Here is a 15305-nt window from a genome sequence, read left to right as displayed (position 1 = left end):
AGACACGCAGTCCTTGGCCAGTAGTTGCCCATCAACTGAACTACCTTGAATGGTTTTACAAACCGAGCCTCTCCAAAACTCTGTGGAGACCCTCTGGGAAAACGCAAAGTGTTTCTCTGAGGCCAGGCTGCCTTGGCCAGAGGTCAAGGTCAGAGGGCCCTGGTGTAAGGAAGGAATCACCTTACCCACAACAGGAGCAAGTTGACACTTTGAGTCAACTGAAGAAGCCTGTGGACAAAAAGGGGACCAAATACTAAACCTGACAAGCTCAGGGGAGGCCTGCATGGTGGGTCTCACAAACTGAGACCTAAAGTAACCATGTAGTACTGTCTGAAACTAAAACTTCCTAACTAAAAGCGAATCATGGTGGGTAGTCATGTCCTCGGCCAGTATCTTCCTTGACAAAAAGTCCCTCTTTACTGAGCCTATCTACTGTCATTGTCGTTTTGCATCTATGAATGTCCGAATAATTCCCTTTTGCCATACCCCTCAGGGCACAATCTCCCTCCAGAGCAGACCACGGAACCCCCTCATTGTCGTCTTGTTCCATCTCTATGTGTTGTAAATGTTCATTGTTAACTATCCTGCACCCACCAATATAAAAGATGTGCCTATTCATTTTACTTTTTATCCAATCCCAGAGACTTTGCTTTCTCCCACCTCCCTTATCTATCACCAATGGATTTCATGTAACCCCCTGGGCCTCCTCCTTTGGGTGTAACGCATAAAATAAAGTGCAAAGCTGCCATTCTCTGGAGCATTTTCTCAATCCGTTGGGCTTTTGCTCCCCGGCAATTGTCGTCAGTTTGGCTCAAATAAACTTTTAAATATTCTCTGCAGGTTTAAACGGTTCTCAAGTTGACATGCCCAGGAACACCAGTGAGGGGAAAGCTCCAGCAATAGCCAGGTCCCACAAGTCCGCCCCGCCCACCTACACACCCTCTGCGCATGCGCAGCCCCCCACGCCCAGCCGGTCAGGACTCCAGTCATCCCCGCCCCTCAGACCGGAAGGGGCTGCGGGCGCTTCCTGCGCTTCTCGCGCTCCCCGGGTCTTGGGGTTGCCTAGTGATGTCCTGGGTCCAAGCAGCTCCTGTGGTCCGGGGTGGCGGAGAGGAGGGGGAAGTGTTTGACGAGGAAGCAGACGAGTCGCTCCTGGTGCAGCGGGAATGGCGGAGCCAGATGCAGAGACGAGTCAAAGTAAAGCTGCGTGGAGGGCGCGGTGTCCCTGCTGTGCCGGGTTGCGGGGAGAGGGGCGCGGGCTTGTGAAGAATCTCGGCCTGACATTAGAGGCCAGAGTGGTCTGGCCTGGCCCAATGCGGCCCGCATCCTGCTAAGATTACCCAATGGGTTCCTTTAGGCGTGTGAAACCACCGCGCGCTTTTCTCGAGCGCCCGCCCGCAGGGTGGGGTAGACGCTGAGTCCGACCGCAGTAAACTGTCCAAACTTTGAAGAGATTGGTGTGTGCCGAGGGTCGCAGGGAAGGGGGTGGGGGGAATGTATACCCTGACTGTACTAATTATGGCTGTCAGAGGACTTGTACACAGTTTACAGGATTACTTGAATGGGTGAGGAGCCTAAAGTTAGGGATGATGTTAATCAATGTGTGTATATGGAAACAGTGAATGTAAGGATGTTGTCAAAGGGCTATAAGGGGAAGCTAATATGGAATACTGGAGACTAGGTGAGAAAGTATTAACGTTGGGGTTTTTTATTTGTTAGGTGTGATTTACCCATCTCTGATTTGTTTCACTATTCATGAGATTAAGCTTAATACCACACCCCCAATTTCCAGGCGGAGCGCTCGAACTGTTACAGGACCAAATGGTGAGGTCCACTTCCACTCATACCATTGCCAGCAATTAAATTGCCCTAAGTCTGCTTTTGTTTAATGTTTCAGTCAACCAATTGCTTAGCCCAACAACCATGTTGTCAATTTCAGAAACGCTGTATGTGAGGCTGGGGCATCTTTTGACTGCGCATCTTTTGTGTGCTGTGGCACCAGAGGAGATGCAGGACAAAAATCCCTGCCCGCCGTGAATTTGCAGTTTAATTGAATTTAGATATCAAGCAAAATTTCTAAAGCTAGATTTCTTATTTTCCTTTCGCTAAACCAATTTCCTCTTTCCCTACTTCAATTAATTATCCAAGGCCTTTGATAACCCTACGTACTGCACTGCCTTGCTTCCTCACCTACCATACCAATCCAGTCATTTGCAAAAGGGGCCAGGCATGAAATTCTCTTGTGTATCCTTTCTATGAAGCCATTGCTAACATAGGATGTTTAATGGGATAGACCAATAATATATTTACATGAGAAGTATAGTCTAGTCTACTTTGTGTAGCTACGCCATATGTTTTAGAACCATGATATTAAATAACACAGGAAAAGCTTGTTTTCATTGATTTTCTAAATTGATTCTATGACTTTCTAGAAAAACCTACAATGGTTCACTTGATGTTCGTTACAGCTGCAGTTCTTCATTACTTATTTTTAGGAAGGCTATAGAGATGGACTACAGGCTGGCAAAGCAGTTGCCCTTCAACAAGGCTTCAATCAAGGTTATAAAGAAGGTGCAGAAGTCATTATAAACTATGGACAACTCAGAGGGACGTTAAGGTAATTTTTAAAACTTAAATCTGGAGTCATTTTAACCTCAGGACTACTGGGAGATTTTTATAAAAGTAGTATGTAAAAACAAAGTGTTTAAACGAAAGTGCTTTTCCTAGTGTTAAATCCACAAGAGAGCTGCAAAGAGAGCCTTCAAAAAGTCAAGATTATCAGTTCATCCACTTTAATATGTGAGCCAGGAAAAGAAAAGAAATATAGCAAAGATAAGATAGGAAGGTGTGTATTTTTTACTACCTGAATTATCACCAGTCTACACTGAGCGGCCATATTATTATGATCTCTGAACGCATAATAATCTGGCCACTCATTTTGTGTGTGTGTGTGTGTGTGTGTGTGTGTGTGTGTGTGTACTGGAGGCCCGGTGCATGAATTTGTGCATGGGTGGGGTCCGGCCAGCCTGGCCAGGGGAAGGGGACATGGGCGGTTGGCCGGCCTGCCTGCTGGCCGAACTCCTGGTCGAGGGGACAATTTGCATATTATCCTTTTATTATATAGGATATACACTGAGTGGCCAGATTATTATGCGTTCAGAGATCATAATAATCTGGCCACTCAGTGTATATAATGCAAACACTGGACAAAAAAAACGATAAAGCTTGTATGTTAGTATATCAATATATCAGCCAATAAAGTAGACCTTAATACAAATAGTATTAGAGGTAATATATATATGATATATATAATACATATATAAACCTAGCATAAACATGCTATATGTTACACTGAGTGGCCAGATTATTATGCGTTCAGAGATCATAATAATCTAGCCACTCAGTGTATATCTAAACATCATTTAAAAGATCTTCAGGTTTTGAATAAAGCTTTTAGTCTTGCACATGTGGCAAAACACAGCGTGACAGAAGTCTATACTAGAAGTACATAATGAAAATTATAGCTGGTAATAGAGAGAAAAATTATCCCATTTACTTTAGTCCTGAACATCGGTACCTGTCAAGATTCCATAGCAGTAATGGCATATTTCAGAGCCAAGTGGTCAAACGGCACATGGAGCTAAGAGCATGACAGAGTTGTTCTTTTCGATACTCTATATCTTTTAAATTGCCCTCAGTAGAGAAAATGCTGCAAAGAATGATTTTTTAAAAGGTAGAAAATAAGTTATCAAAACAACAAAAAATGTATTGTGTTTAAGGTTTTAGAAAATTCAGTGATAAGAATCAGAATATGTAGTCTACTACCATAGGAAAATGATCATCTTCATCTTTACATCAGGTTAAATCTTTTATAAGCTTAGGAAGCTTATTGCTAAGTCTTTTTCATCAATTGATTCCATTTTAAAACATCATTACTTTTCACAACCATTTTATGTCATGATTATCTGAACAATCTGAACTATCAAAAAACAAAAGTACTATCTGTACTAGAAAAGTAAAGAAAAATATTTATTAGGAATAGAATGGTTTTTACCTTCTTCAAGAAAATTGTTAGTTAGCTCAGCAAACCGTGTCTACTTATAACAAAGGTGGGAAAGTGAAGTTGCCTAAAAACTTATTTTCCTAATCTTCAGTTTTGATGGCAAGCAACTGCTGTATATGATTAGAACAATGGTTTTCAACCTTGGCTGCACCTTGATATCAGCTGGGCAGCTTTAAAAAATAATACCCCTAGAGATTCTGGTTTAATTGGTCTGGGATCAGGGGTGGGCAAACTTTTTGACTCGAGGGCCACAATGGGTTCTTAAACTGGACCGGAGGGCCGGAACAAAAGCATGGATGGAGTGTTTGTGTGAACTAATATAAATTCAAAGTAAAGGAGCGGAGGGGAGAGCAAGAGAACCGGATAGAACAGCCGGATCCGGCCTGCGGGCCGTAGTTTGCCCACGGTCACGGCTGACCTAGATCTTGATAGTTTCAAACGCTCCCCACGTGATTCTAATGTGCACCCAAGATTGACAATCACTAGTTTAAAAGCTGTTTGATGTCTTTAAAGGAAAAACTAATTTTTCTGGTCTCTCTCTCTCTCTCCCCCTCCTTCCCTTCCTCTCTCCCTCCCTCCCTCTCTCTCTCTCTCTCTCTCTGAGTTGTATCCCTCTTCAACAGAAGCTACACAGTCATAAGGGGAAAATCTAAAATAAGGAAAAGTAGATGTAGATCTGTGAAGGAGGGATTATGATGTAGAAACAGTTTATATGGTTAAGCCCAATTGTTTAATTTCTATTGAAAGACATATATTTTTTAATCCTATTTTGCCATTATTTCTTTATTTTGACTTGCATTATTGTTATTAATTCGTTTTGCATGGTGTTATCTAGAAAAGAAATAAGTAGCATAGAAAATTCTAAAAGCCTATGCTTGTTTAATTTTTTCCCTATTTAACTCTTGTTTATATTTTCATTCAGTGCTTTGCTCTCCTGGTGTCACCTTCATGATAATAGTTCGGCTTTGATCAGTAAAATAAATAATCTTCTGGATGCAGTTGGCCATTGCGAAGAGTATGTGCTCAAACATCTGAAATCAATCACCCCACAGCCGCATGTTGTAGATTTATTGGACTCCATTCAGGACATGGACCTTTGTCATGTACCTCCAGCTGAGAAAAAGATTTATGAAGCTGAAGATGAAAGACTCTGTGAAAATAATGCTGAGTTTAACAAAAGCTGTAGCAATAGTCTTAGTGGGGTAGGTTGTTCATCTTTAGAATGTTGTGGAACACAGGAGCATACACATCCTGAAAACCCAAGCCTCACTTGGATTTTAGAACAGACAGCTAGTTTGGTAAAACAGCTGGGAGTATCAGTAGACATATTACAGCACCTCAAACAACTATGAAAATTATCTTCACTTTTCTGGTGAAAACAATGTTCAGAACATTCCTTGGGGCATTTTGTTTCTTAACAAGTTTACCAAAATTTGTACCGGTTTCTACATTGAACACTTCACTAGCCTTCGTGGAAGTTTGAAACATCTTTAGAATTAACACTATTAAATGTAACAAGCCTTTTTTCTCTGTCACTGGTAATTTTTACGAAGTTTATTATATGCTCAGAAATTCCAGTTATCATTTTCATTTCCAAATTTCTGATCAAAACCATTTTCAGACTCACTAGCAAAAGTGAATTAAACATTTTGTAAGGACCTAACCCTACTTTCTGCTCTGTCACCATCAGTTAGTTAGGACCTCATTTCCAGCTAGTCAGACCAAGGTTACCAAATATAGCATCATAAATAGATAAACACACAAAGATATGTAGATAATATATTGAAAATAAGAGGCCATAAGTATAAGAAACTGAAGACATGTTTATACTGATGATTAAAAACATGCTATAAATACTAAAATCTATTTTAGTTTAATGTTAATTAAAAGTAAAAACATACAATTCCCTGAGAAATACAGAAAATACATTTCATGCTCAAGTACTACTTAGTCTTTCCAAGTATTTAGGAGTTAGTTTTGCCTAACAAATGTGCCAGATTATTATATCTAAACTGTAGTTCTGCTTCATATCCACATAGGAATAAAACACTGGAATCTCTGACTTACAACTTAACAATATTCTTAGTCTGGCATAGATAAAATTAGATTCAAACTTTTGTTCCAGGACCTAAGCATATAAGATTATGAAAAGATTTTTCATCACCTTTTTGCCTGAAACATTTATGTGAGATACCAGACTTCAGAGACACCCAAATAATTGCCTATATTGATAGCCTTAATTGTTTTTCACTAATATTTATACCTACCATCTACTCTAAAAAACAGACATACTGTGATAGTAAGAGAAATTGATAAAATCTGTCTTTGAAGAGATTAAGAAAATGGACTACTGTGATCTTACTACCTCCTCCAAAGTTCACAGGACATTAAGGAATTGAAACAAATTTGAAATTAGAACATCATATAGTGTTTCAGGATTTACTGAAACATGCTGAAGATATCAAGTGACTTGACAGCTGGTTTTTTAAAAGTATGTTTATCTCTAGATGTAGGCAATATTTCAGAGATTTACTAATTTTTTTCACATTTATAGATGCAGCAAAAATCTTAACCTCTTGGAATATTTATTATAATCAGTTTCTAAAGTCTTCATGTTGCTCTGCCCTACATATTAGATATGAAATATCTAATAATACATCTCAAGAAAGACACCCTGAGTAAAAAATGTCATGAGTGTAGCCAATTTTGAGGTTTTATAGGGTTCATTCTGATAAGATTCCCTGAAGATAACAGCCCTTGCCACCATTGGAAATATGGTGTTTTTGTGTAGATGTTCATAGGAAAAATCAAGAAAATTAGTTGAGTTGATGAGGCTTTTGGATTGAAAATATCCCTTAAACTTGCTTTGCCTTTTAAAAAGCACAGAAGTTCCTGGACTGCAAAAGAATATTAATGGTATGCTCATTATACCTATGATATATGAATGTGAGCCTCTACTATTTTTTTCCTTTTTCTCTTTTTTCATTTTCCTTTTGTGTTTTTGTTTCTTTTATTACGTGAACCTCCATTAGAACCAATAAGAGTAAGGGAAAGAAACCTTGCTCACCTTGTATGTTTCCCTATCTCACATGTAGGCCTGACAAGTCTTGCCATAAAAGAGCCCTGGATGAACATAAATGCAATGCAAAATTGCCCCAGAACAGGCAGCCAGAGTTTCAAGGCCTGGGACACAGTCATTAGGTCTGGTTCATATGGCTCCCTTAGAAACAAAATTTCATCTTAAGTATATTATTTCTACATGCTGACATATCTGGCATTTTGTTGTTTTCCTAAAGGTGAGGGTGAAGAAGCCCATAATACTAGGCTTTTCTGACATTTCAGTTGCTAGAGCTGGTGAAGCCACCAAAATTTTTTGTGATTGACAGGAATTGGGCAACTAAAGTCACCTTACCTGCATCCTTATTTCACTTATATCCCAGCCCTGCTTATTAACTGCTTTGTGGTAAACCAAAATGAAAGCTTTGAACCAAATCCAAGTTGTGGTTCTCACCCATCTTCAAACTAAAATTAAAGGTTTGTGTTCCAGTCTAAGAGACTAAAGATATATTGATATATATAGGAATAGAGTCTAACTTAATTCTAAGTCATTCTTAATTTCGGACCAATGGATGAAGTAAATATCATATGCTATGTTAATAAGACTTCTTGCTCTCCAGAAATTCTCAAAGCTCCACCATGAAGATACTTCACAATCATAGTTGGCTCTCTACTGCCTTTCCCCAACAATCTTTTTTTTTTTTTAATATATTTTATTGATTTTTTACAGAGAGGAAGGAAGAGGGACAGATAGTCAGAAACATCGATGAGAGAGAAACATCGATCAGCTGCCTCCTGCACACCCCCTACTGGGGATGTGCCCGCAACCAAGGCACATGCCCTCGACCGGAATCGAACCTGGGACCCTTCAGTCCGCAGGCTGACGCTCTATCCACTGAGCCAAACCGGTTTTGGCTTTCCCCAACAATCTTACTCATCTTCCTCATTCCTGACTGTTCTGCCCAGAATACTAGAAGAGGAGTCTTGTCACTGTCTCAACTTGTTTTCTTCCCATTCATATTCCTCAGCTTCAAACTGCTTTTGGCTAAGGTCACTGATGGCCAAAGTCACACAACTGCCCCTGACTTGTTTTAGTTCTATCACATGTCTCCATCACTGGACATGAACCATCTCTACTTTCATAATCCTTCCTTCTACAGCAGCACTTTTTCTTATTATTACTACTTGTTTCTACTGTACCATTATACACTTGAGTTTTTCTAGGCCCAAGCAACATTGTCATTCTGATCTCATCCTGCCTCCTGCTCCCCGATACACACCATACTTCATTATGGATGATAATACAATATAGATAATTCCCAACTTGCAATATTACTCATTCCTGACTGTTGTGCCCAGAATACTTTTCCACATCCCTCCTTACCAGAAAAGTCCTATTTACCCTTCAATTACAGCTCAGATTTCAACTGAGTGAGTTGCTCTTCCCAGTGTTCCCTCTGCGTTGTTTTGAGAATCTCAGACTTCAATTTTTTTCAAGAAAGTGCCTTATTGATTGTTACATCACCAGTACTTAGCATCATACCCTGTACGTAGATGCATAGGTGGTATTTGGTGAGATAAAAAAATATTTAAATGCATCTACCAATGAAAATCAGAAATTTAAGATTCCAAAATACATTGTTATACTTTTTTTAATTTAAAAAAACAAACCATTTTGTTGCCGTTTTTAAATGTTTCTTTTCATTTTGCATATTAATAAAAGTCAACATCTACAAATTGTGTTGTCTTATACCAGGCTAAATTATAACAGGCGATCATATTTACCAATCACTAAAAGAATTACACTAATGAACAAATAATATTACAATATAATATTTAAAGATAAAAAATTATGCTTATAGTACAGTTTCACATAATAAAGGACAGAAGGAAACTGCAAAAAAAAATAAAACCTGGAAGAATACCCAAAAATATTATTTTCTATCAGGATGCCTGGTGCATAGTATCTAATAACTGTAAGAAGGAGTTGGAAGAAATAGAGGAATGGAAAAGTAATAGCTAACACATGGTGTTAACGATATGCAGGCACTATTCTGAAAACTTTACATATATTAATTTGTTTAATCCTCATATCCCTATCAACATAACTATTACATATCCCCATCCTAGAGATGAGGAAACCGGGACATCGAGAAGACTGGGTTACTTGTCCATTTCACAGCCACCAAATGGTTCAGTTGAGATTTAAAGCAAGGCAAATCTAGCTCCACAGTTTGCTCAGGATAGAGGCACACAAAATAGTGACAGCAGCAGTCATTGTGTTTAGTAGAGGGACTATGAACTATATTTTCCCCTTGCTGTTAATTTCTACTTTTGTGCACTTTTCAAATCTAACCCAGCCGCAAGTATTGTTTATAATGTGTATATTAATCAGCAGCTACAAAGGACAAAAAATTTACCAGAAGTTTGTTTGCTATCCATCTAGAAAAAGAAATACCATTCCCTATTGGAAGGAGAGTATCTTTGTCATCTAGGAAGTGGTATAGAAAGTGTCTTGAGTTTATACAGAAACTAAATTCTCCTTGGAAGCCTTAGACTTTCCATACTCTTGGTGGAGAGAATAATTTGTGTCAGTCATTTTGTGAAGCTTCTTAGCTCACATAAACTCCTATTTAACTTTCAAAAACAGACATTAGCTCACTACTTACAAATATATGTATTGCCAAAAAGAGCCAAAAGTCCTTAACGTACACCAAACTCCATTTTCTTGTCCTATAAATTGTCTGATATTTCCAGAAAGTAGGATAACAAACTAAGATCAGAACTACCTACAACGGACTCAATTCTGCAAAAGTTAAATCCTGGTGCTTTCATGCATGCCTATGTAACACACCATCCAGAGAGGCGCTGGATTTCTGGGTCATATTTCCAAGGAGCTGCTAAATTCGTTCAAGGCCACTGGGTGGTGCTGGTGCATCCTGATTTGTAATGTGCTCTTTGCTGAGTTTTCATGGTCACAAGGACAAAAAGCCAATGATTATCCCTAAAGCTGTGCCAAACAGTCATTTGTCAGGTTGGGTGGGTGAGGACAGTTTTCTGAGATCTGTCCAAAAACTCAAGAAATTAGGGTACCCTCCATTTTTTAATTCTAGGCGGAGAATTTTTCCAAAGCAAAGTAACCAATTATAAGGAAACCCATTCACAAGAAAAAAAGCACATTTTATTCTCTCCAAAACCCTGAGGCCTGAAAATAAACACCTAGAATCCAAAACATACAGCCTTTAATCAGAAGTAATATAAAATTATAATTTCACATGCTTGAAGCATCTTTGTTAGGCAGGACTGTACCTAAACTAAAAATTAGTCCCTCTCTCTCATATATATATATATATATATATATATATATATATATATATATATATATCAAAACTTTCAGCACAGCCTGGCCCATGTAGTTCAGTGGTTGAGTGTCAACCCATGAACAAGAGGTCTCCATATCTTTAAATTAATTACAATTTACTAGTAAAGATTTGGATAGACAAATTACCTTGGAAACATATCAAATATGTCATAACTCTTCTTTTTTAGTCTACAAATAGGTTTTCCTCACATCGAATACAACTCATTCCAGCTAATATTTAAACCTGTTTCCCTATGAATTGCATAATCATCATTATATAATACTAGAGGCCCGGTGCACGAAATTCGTGCATGGGGGGGTATGTCCCTCAGCCCAGCCTGCACCCTCTCCAATATGGGACCCCTCGAGGGACATCCCTCTCACAATCCAGGACTGCTGGCTCCCGACTGCTCGCCTGCCTGCCTTCATGATTGCCCCTAACCGCTTCTGCCTGCCAGCCTGATCACCCTCTAACAATACCCCTGCCAGCCCAAGTGATGCCTAACTGCTCCCCTGCCAGCCTGATTGCCGCTAACTTCCCTCCCCTGCAGGCCTGGTCACCCCTAACTGCTCTCCCCTGCCAGCCTGGTCCCCCCAACTGCTCTCCCCTGCAGGCCTGGTCCCCCCAACTGCTCTCCCCTGTAGGCCTGGATCCCCCCAACTGCCCTTCCCTGCAGGCCTGGTCAACCCCAACTTCCCTCCTCTGCTGGCCTGGTCACCCCTAACTGCCCTCCCCTGCAGGCTTGATTGCCCCCAACTGCCCTCCCTTGCAGGCCTGGTCCCTCTCAACTGCCCTCCCCTGCTGGCCATCTTGTGGCAGCCATCTTGTGTCCACATGGGGGCAGCCATCTTTGACCACATGGGGGCAGCCATCTTGTGTGTTGGGGTGATGGTCAATTTCATATTACTCTTTTATTAGATAGGATAGAGGCCTGGTGCACCGGTGGGGGCCGGCTGGTTTGCCCTGAAGGGTGTCCCAAATCAGGGTTGGGGTTCCCTTGGGGCATGGGGCCTGTGGTGGTTTGCAGGCCGGCCACGGCCCCCAGTGACCCAAGCAGAGGCCCTGGGATCTGGGATTTATTTATCTTCTATAATTGAAACTTTGTAGCTTTGAGCGGAGGCCTGGGCCGGCCAAGAAGCTTGGCTTTCTCCATCGCCAGGGGCAACCCAAGCCTCCTGCTTGCTTCAGCTCCGTGGCCACCACCATTTTTGTTGGGATTTATTTATCTTCTATAATTGAAACTTTGTAGCCTTGAGCAGAGGCCAGGGCTGGCCAGGAAGCTTGGCTTCCTCCATTGCCAGGGAAACCCAAGCCTCCTGCTCGCTTCATGGCTGCAGCCATCTTGTTTGGGTTAATTTGCATACTCGCTCCTGATTGGTTTGTGGGCGTGGCTTGTGAGCATAGCAGAGGTACAGTCAATTTGCATGTTTCTTTTTTATTAGTATAGATTGCCTTGTTATTTATAAAATAATTATATGATTCTGTAAGGAATTTTTAAACAAATGATTTATCAAATCCCTTGTAATAATAATAATGATTTACAACAATAGTACTGACAGTTCTTGCCAATAAATGAAACTGGACAGAAATGAGGGTATAATGTAAATAACCTGAAAATAAAATACCTTTCTTTTTCTTATTTGGAGACATTGCAAAATATGTGTGTATTTTTTGTTTTTGTTTGTTTGTTTTTAATATATTTTATTGATTTTTTTACAGAGAGGAAGGGAGAGGGATAGAGAGTTAGAAACATGGATGAGAGAGAAACATCGATCAGCTGCCTCCTGCACACCTACTGGGGATGTGCCTGCAACCAAGGTACATGCCCTTGACCAGAATCGAACCTGGGACCCTTGAGTCCGCAGGCCGACGCTCTATCCACTGAGCCAAACCGGTTAGGGCTACGTGTGTTTTTTAAAAAATCAGATCCTAAAATAATCAGGGACTCTAATTTGTGGTTATAAACTATACTGTGGAACATCAAATTATACTTAGGAACCTTCAATGATGAAATCATTTACTTGTTAAAAACTAACCATAAAAAATTTAATCTGTTAGCTGTACTAGAAATTACTGACGTTGAATAGATTATGGAAGGAAAACTCATTTAATGCATTTAGACATTTAAATTTCAAGTGGGAGCCAATTAAACTATTTTTATTTAAAATCACATTGTTTTGCTATTCAAGGTGCCAAATAATATATTGTTAGTCTGTGTTTTGTCATCTTATAGGCCTGTTTGAGGTTCAGATGATAGCTGGAATCTGGCACAGCATTCATTATGACCCCATTTGTGAGACCAGAGACCATGTTTATTTCTTTCAGTATGCTAACACAGGCCTGCGTTCAGCAGCAGTGAGGTCAGAGATGTGAGCCATGTTCACTCAGTTGCTCACAGGCTCTGCCTCTTCACTGTGAACCTGAGACTTCTCACCTCATCACAGTTTACTGTTGTCTCCAAAGAAGTAGCCAAGGGACAACTGGAAAAAGTCAGGTAGAGTGAGTGGCCATTGACAAATGTTCAAAGTTGATGGAAAGAATGAGCAGAGATGCTGACAAAGAAGCAAGAGGAACCTTGATATAGCTTTTGGTCTGCTACAGCAAGGTATGTGTCAAGTCAAAGATAGCCCAAGAAATTTGATCTAAGGAAATAAATAGGTGATAAACACTTTCAGCACAGCCTGGCCCATGTGGCTCAGTGGTTGAGTGTCAACCCATGAACCAAGTGGTCTCCGGTTAGGTTCATAGTCAGGGCATCCACTTGAAATTTAATAATTATGGTATATTTTAAGTGAAAATGTAATGTAGACAAACTATGTTTAAAAATATGTATTTTGAAGATTAAAACTGGAAAAGTATTCTCAATGTATTAATGTGGTAGGATTAGAGGAATTGGGGTTTTTTTTTCAGAATTTTATGTTGATGCACTGTATCACAATAAGAAAAAGAAAATAATTGGAAAGTATTGTTTTCTAAGAAAAAGAACTATGAACCCTCGTGCACTGCTGGTGGGAATGCAGACTGGTGCAGCCACTGTGGAGAACAGTATGGAGTTTCCTCAAAAAACTCAAAATGGAACTCCCATTTGACCCAGTGATCCCACTTGTAGGAATATATCCCAAGAAACTAGAAACACCAGTCAGAAAGGATATATGCACCCCTATGTTCATAGCAGCACAATTTACAATAGCTAAGATTTGGAAACAGCCTAAGTTCCCATCAGCAGATGAGTGGATTAAAAAACTGTGGTACATCTATACAATGGAATACTATGCTGCTATAAAAAGAAAGGAACTCCTACTATTTGCTACAGCATGGATGGACCTGGAGAGCATTATGCTAGGTGAAATAAGTCAGTCAGAGAAAGATAAATATCACATGATCTCACTCATTTGTGGAATACAAAGAACAACATAAACTGATGAACAAAAACAGATCCAGAGACAGAGAACATTGATCAGATGCTCAAACTTCAGAGGGAAGGTAGGGGAGGGTGGGGGTAAGGAGGACAGATCATCCAAAGGACTTGTATGCATGCATGTAAGCATAATCAACAGACACAGACACCAGGGGGGTGAGGGCATGAGTGGGGAGTGGGGAAATGGGGGGATAAGGACACATGTAATACCTTAATCAATAAAGGAAAAAGAAGAAGGAGGAGGAGGAGGAGGAGGAGGAGGAGGAGGAGGAGGAGGAGGAGGAGGAGAATAAGAACAACAACAACAACAACAACTATGTAGGCTTTATCCTGAAACTCAATCTGGAAAAAAGCAAATGGGCTTAATTCAAAATAGTAAATCAGAAAAGATCCCCAGACTATCTGTATGTGGGCATACAAGAAGAAATCAGAAAAAGTTTATTAAGTTTATCCTTTTTTTCCAATTATGTCAAAAGCTGAAATTTACTTCTTGATGAATTATTCATAAGCAACTTTAAACCCCAATGGAAGATAAAGGTGTATGGATCATTCCTATTTGCCTGTTAAGCATTTTCTGACAGCATTTGGAAGGTTTTCCTTTAGCTGATACTGGCAATTTGGGGTATGATCTCAGTAGCATGAAAACTGGCTTTCTTTATAAATCTCTGGGACTGTCTTCTCATAACAAAATAAAATAAAACACAATAAAAATAAAACCTTTTACTGGATTTGTCACAATATTGCTTCTGTTTTAAAAGAGAAACATCACTTCACAAAATTGGGACTATTATTAGCCCAATTGAGTTATTTTTCATTAACTCCAGGGGAAAACAAATATCCATATAAATCACTTCACAATACAGCTTATCCCATAATAAAACACACAGGACCTCAGAAAACTCAATAAGAAGTGACTGACTACTAACATGAATAGATTCGGAAGAGAAAACATATTCATATAATTTCTTTGGTTCTCCACATTTTGATTGTGGGAATAACTTTGGCTAAGTTTGCCATTATTTTGTACATGTTTGTAAACTGTATGCATGTAAGCTGGGGGCTTTCCAAAAGAGATCTGAGCCTCTTAGTTTTCATCTTACAATGGTAGCAATCTCATTGTTCCTAGAGCATCACGTGCTGTAATGTGTGTACAGGGCTTAACTCAGTCACCCAGTACCCCACGGTGGATAAGCATGGCAACCCTGAGGCCAGGTTGTCTGCTTTGAAGCACAGCTCCGTTACTTGGAAGTCACTTCACTTTCCTGTACCTGTATCTTCACCTATCAAATAATAGTGCCTACATCGCAGGGTGGTTGTAAAGGATAAATGAATGTGTATATGCAGAGTACTGAGGACAGTGCCTGGCACATATTCAGTGCATCATGCCTGCACTTTGGATAAACTT

The 15305-nt window shown here is 39.8% G+C and overlaps 1 protein-coding gene across 1 annotated transcript; it reads left to right on the top strand.

Annotated features, from left to right (window-relative positions):
• The first annotated feature begins 1007 nt into the window (after positions 1-1007).
• On the top strand, positions 1008-5459 carry YAE1 (YAE1 maturation factor of ABCE1). Its single transcript, XM_080663882.1, has 3 exons — positions 1008-1197; positions 2496-2617; positions 4986-5459. The coding sequence occupies exons 1-3, from the start codon at positions 1069-1071 to the stop codon at positions 5413-5415; spliced, it is 681 nt and encodes a 226-aa protein (XP_080520008.1). The 5' UTR covers positions 1008-1068; the 3' UTR covers positions 5416-5459.
• The last annotated feature ends 9846 nt before the right edge of the window (positions 5460-15305 follow it).

This window comes from Plecotus auritus (assembly GCF_963455305.1).
Source record: "Plecotus auritus genome assembly, chromosome: 4".
NCBI classification, from domain to species: Eukaryota; Metazoa; Chordata; class Mammalia; order Chiroptera; family Vespertilionidae; genus Plecotus; species Plecotus auritus.
The sequence above is the reverse complement of the archived record's forward strand: the minus strand, read 5'-3'. Positions and strand labels throughout refer to the sequence as shown.

What these genes read in the sequence shown, in the direction of transcription:
- YAE1 (XM_080663882.1), top strand. Translation starts at nt 1,069, where the DNA reads ATGTCCTGGGTCCAAGCAGCTCCTGTGGTCCGGGGTGGCGGAGAGGAG. An exon ending in AGATGCAGAGACGAGTCAAA is followed by an intron (nt 1,198 to 2,495) that starts GTAAAGCTGCGT and finishes ACTTATTTTTAG; the next exon opens with GAAGGCTATAGAGATGGACT. An exon ending in CAACTCAGAGGGACGTTAAG is followed by an intron (nt 2,618 to 4,985) that starts GTAATTTTTAAA and finishes ATTTTCATTCAG; the next exon opens with TGCTTTGCTCTCCTGGTGTC.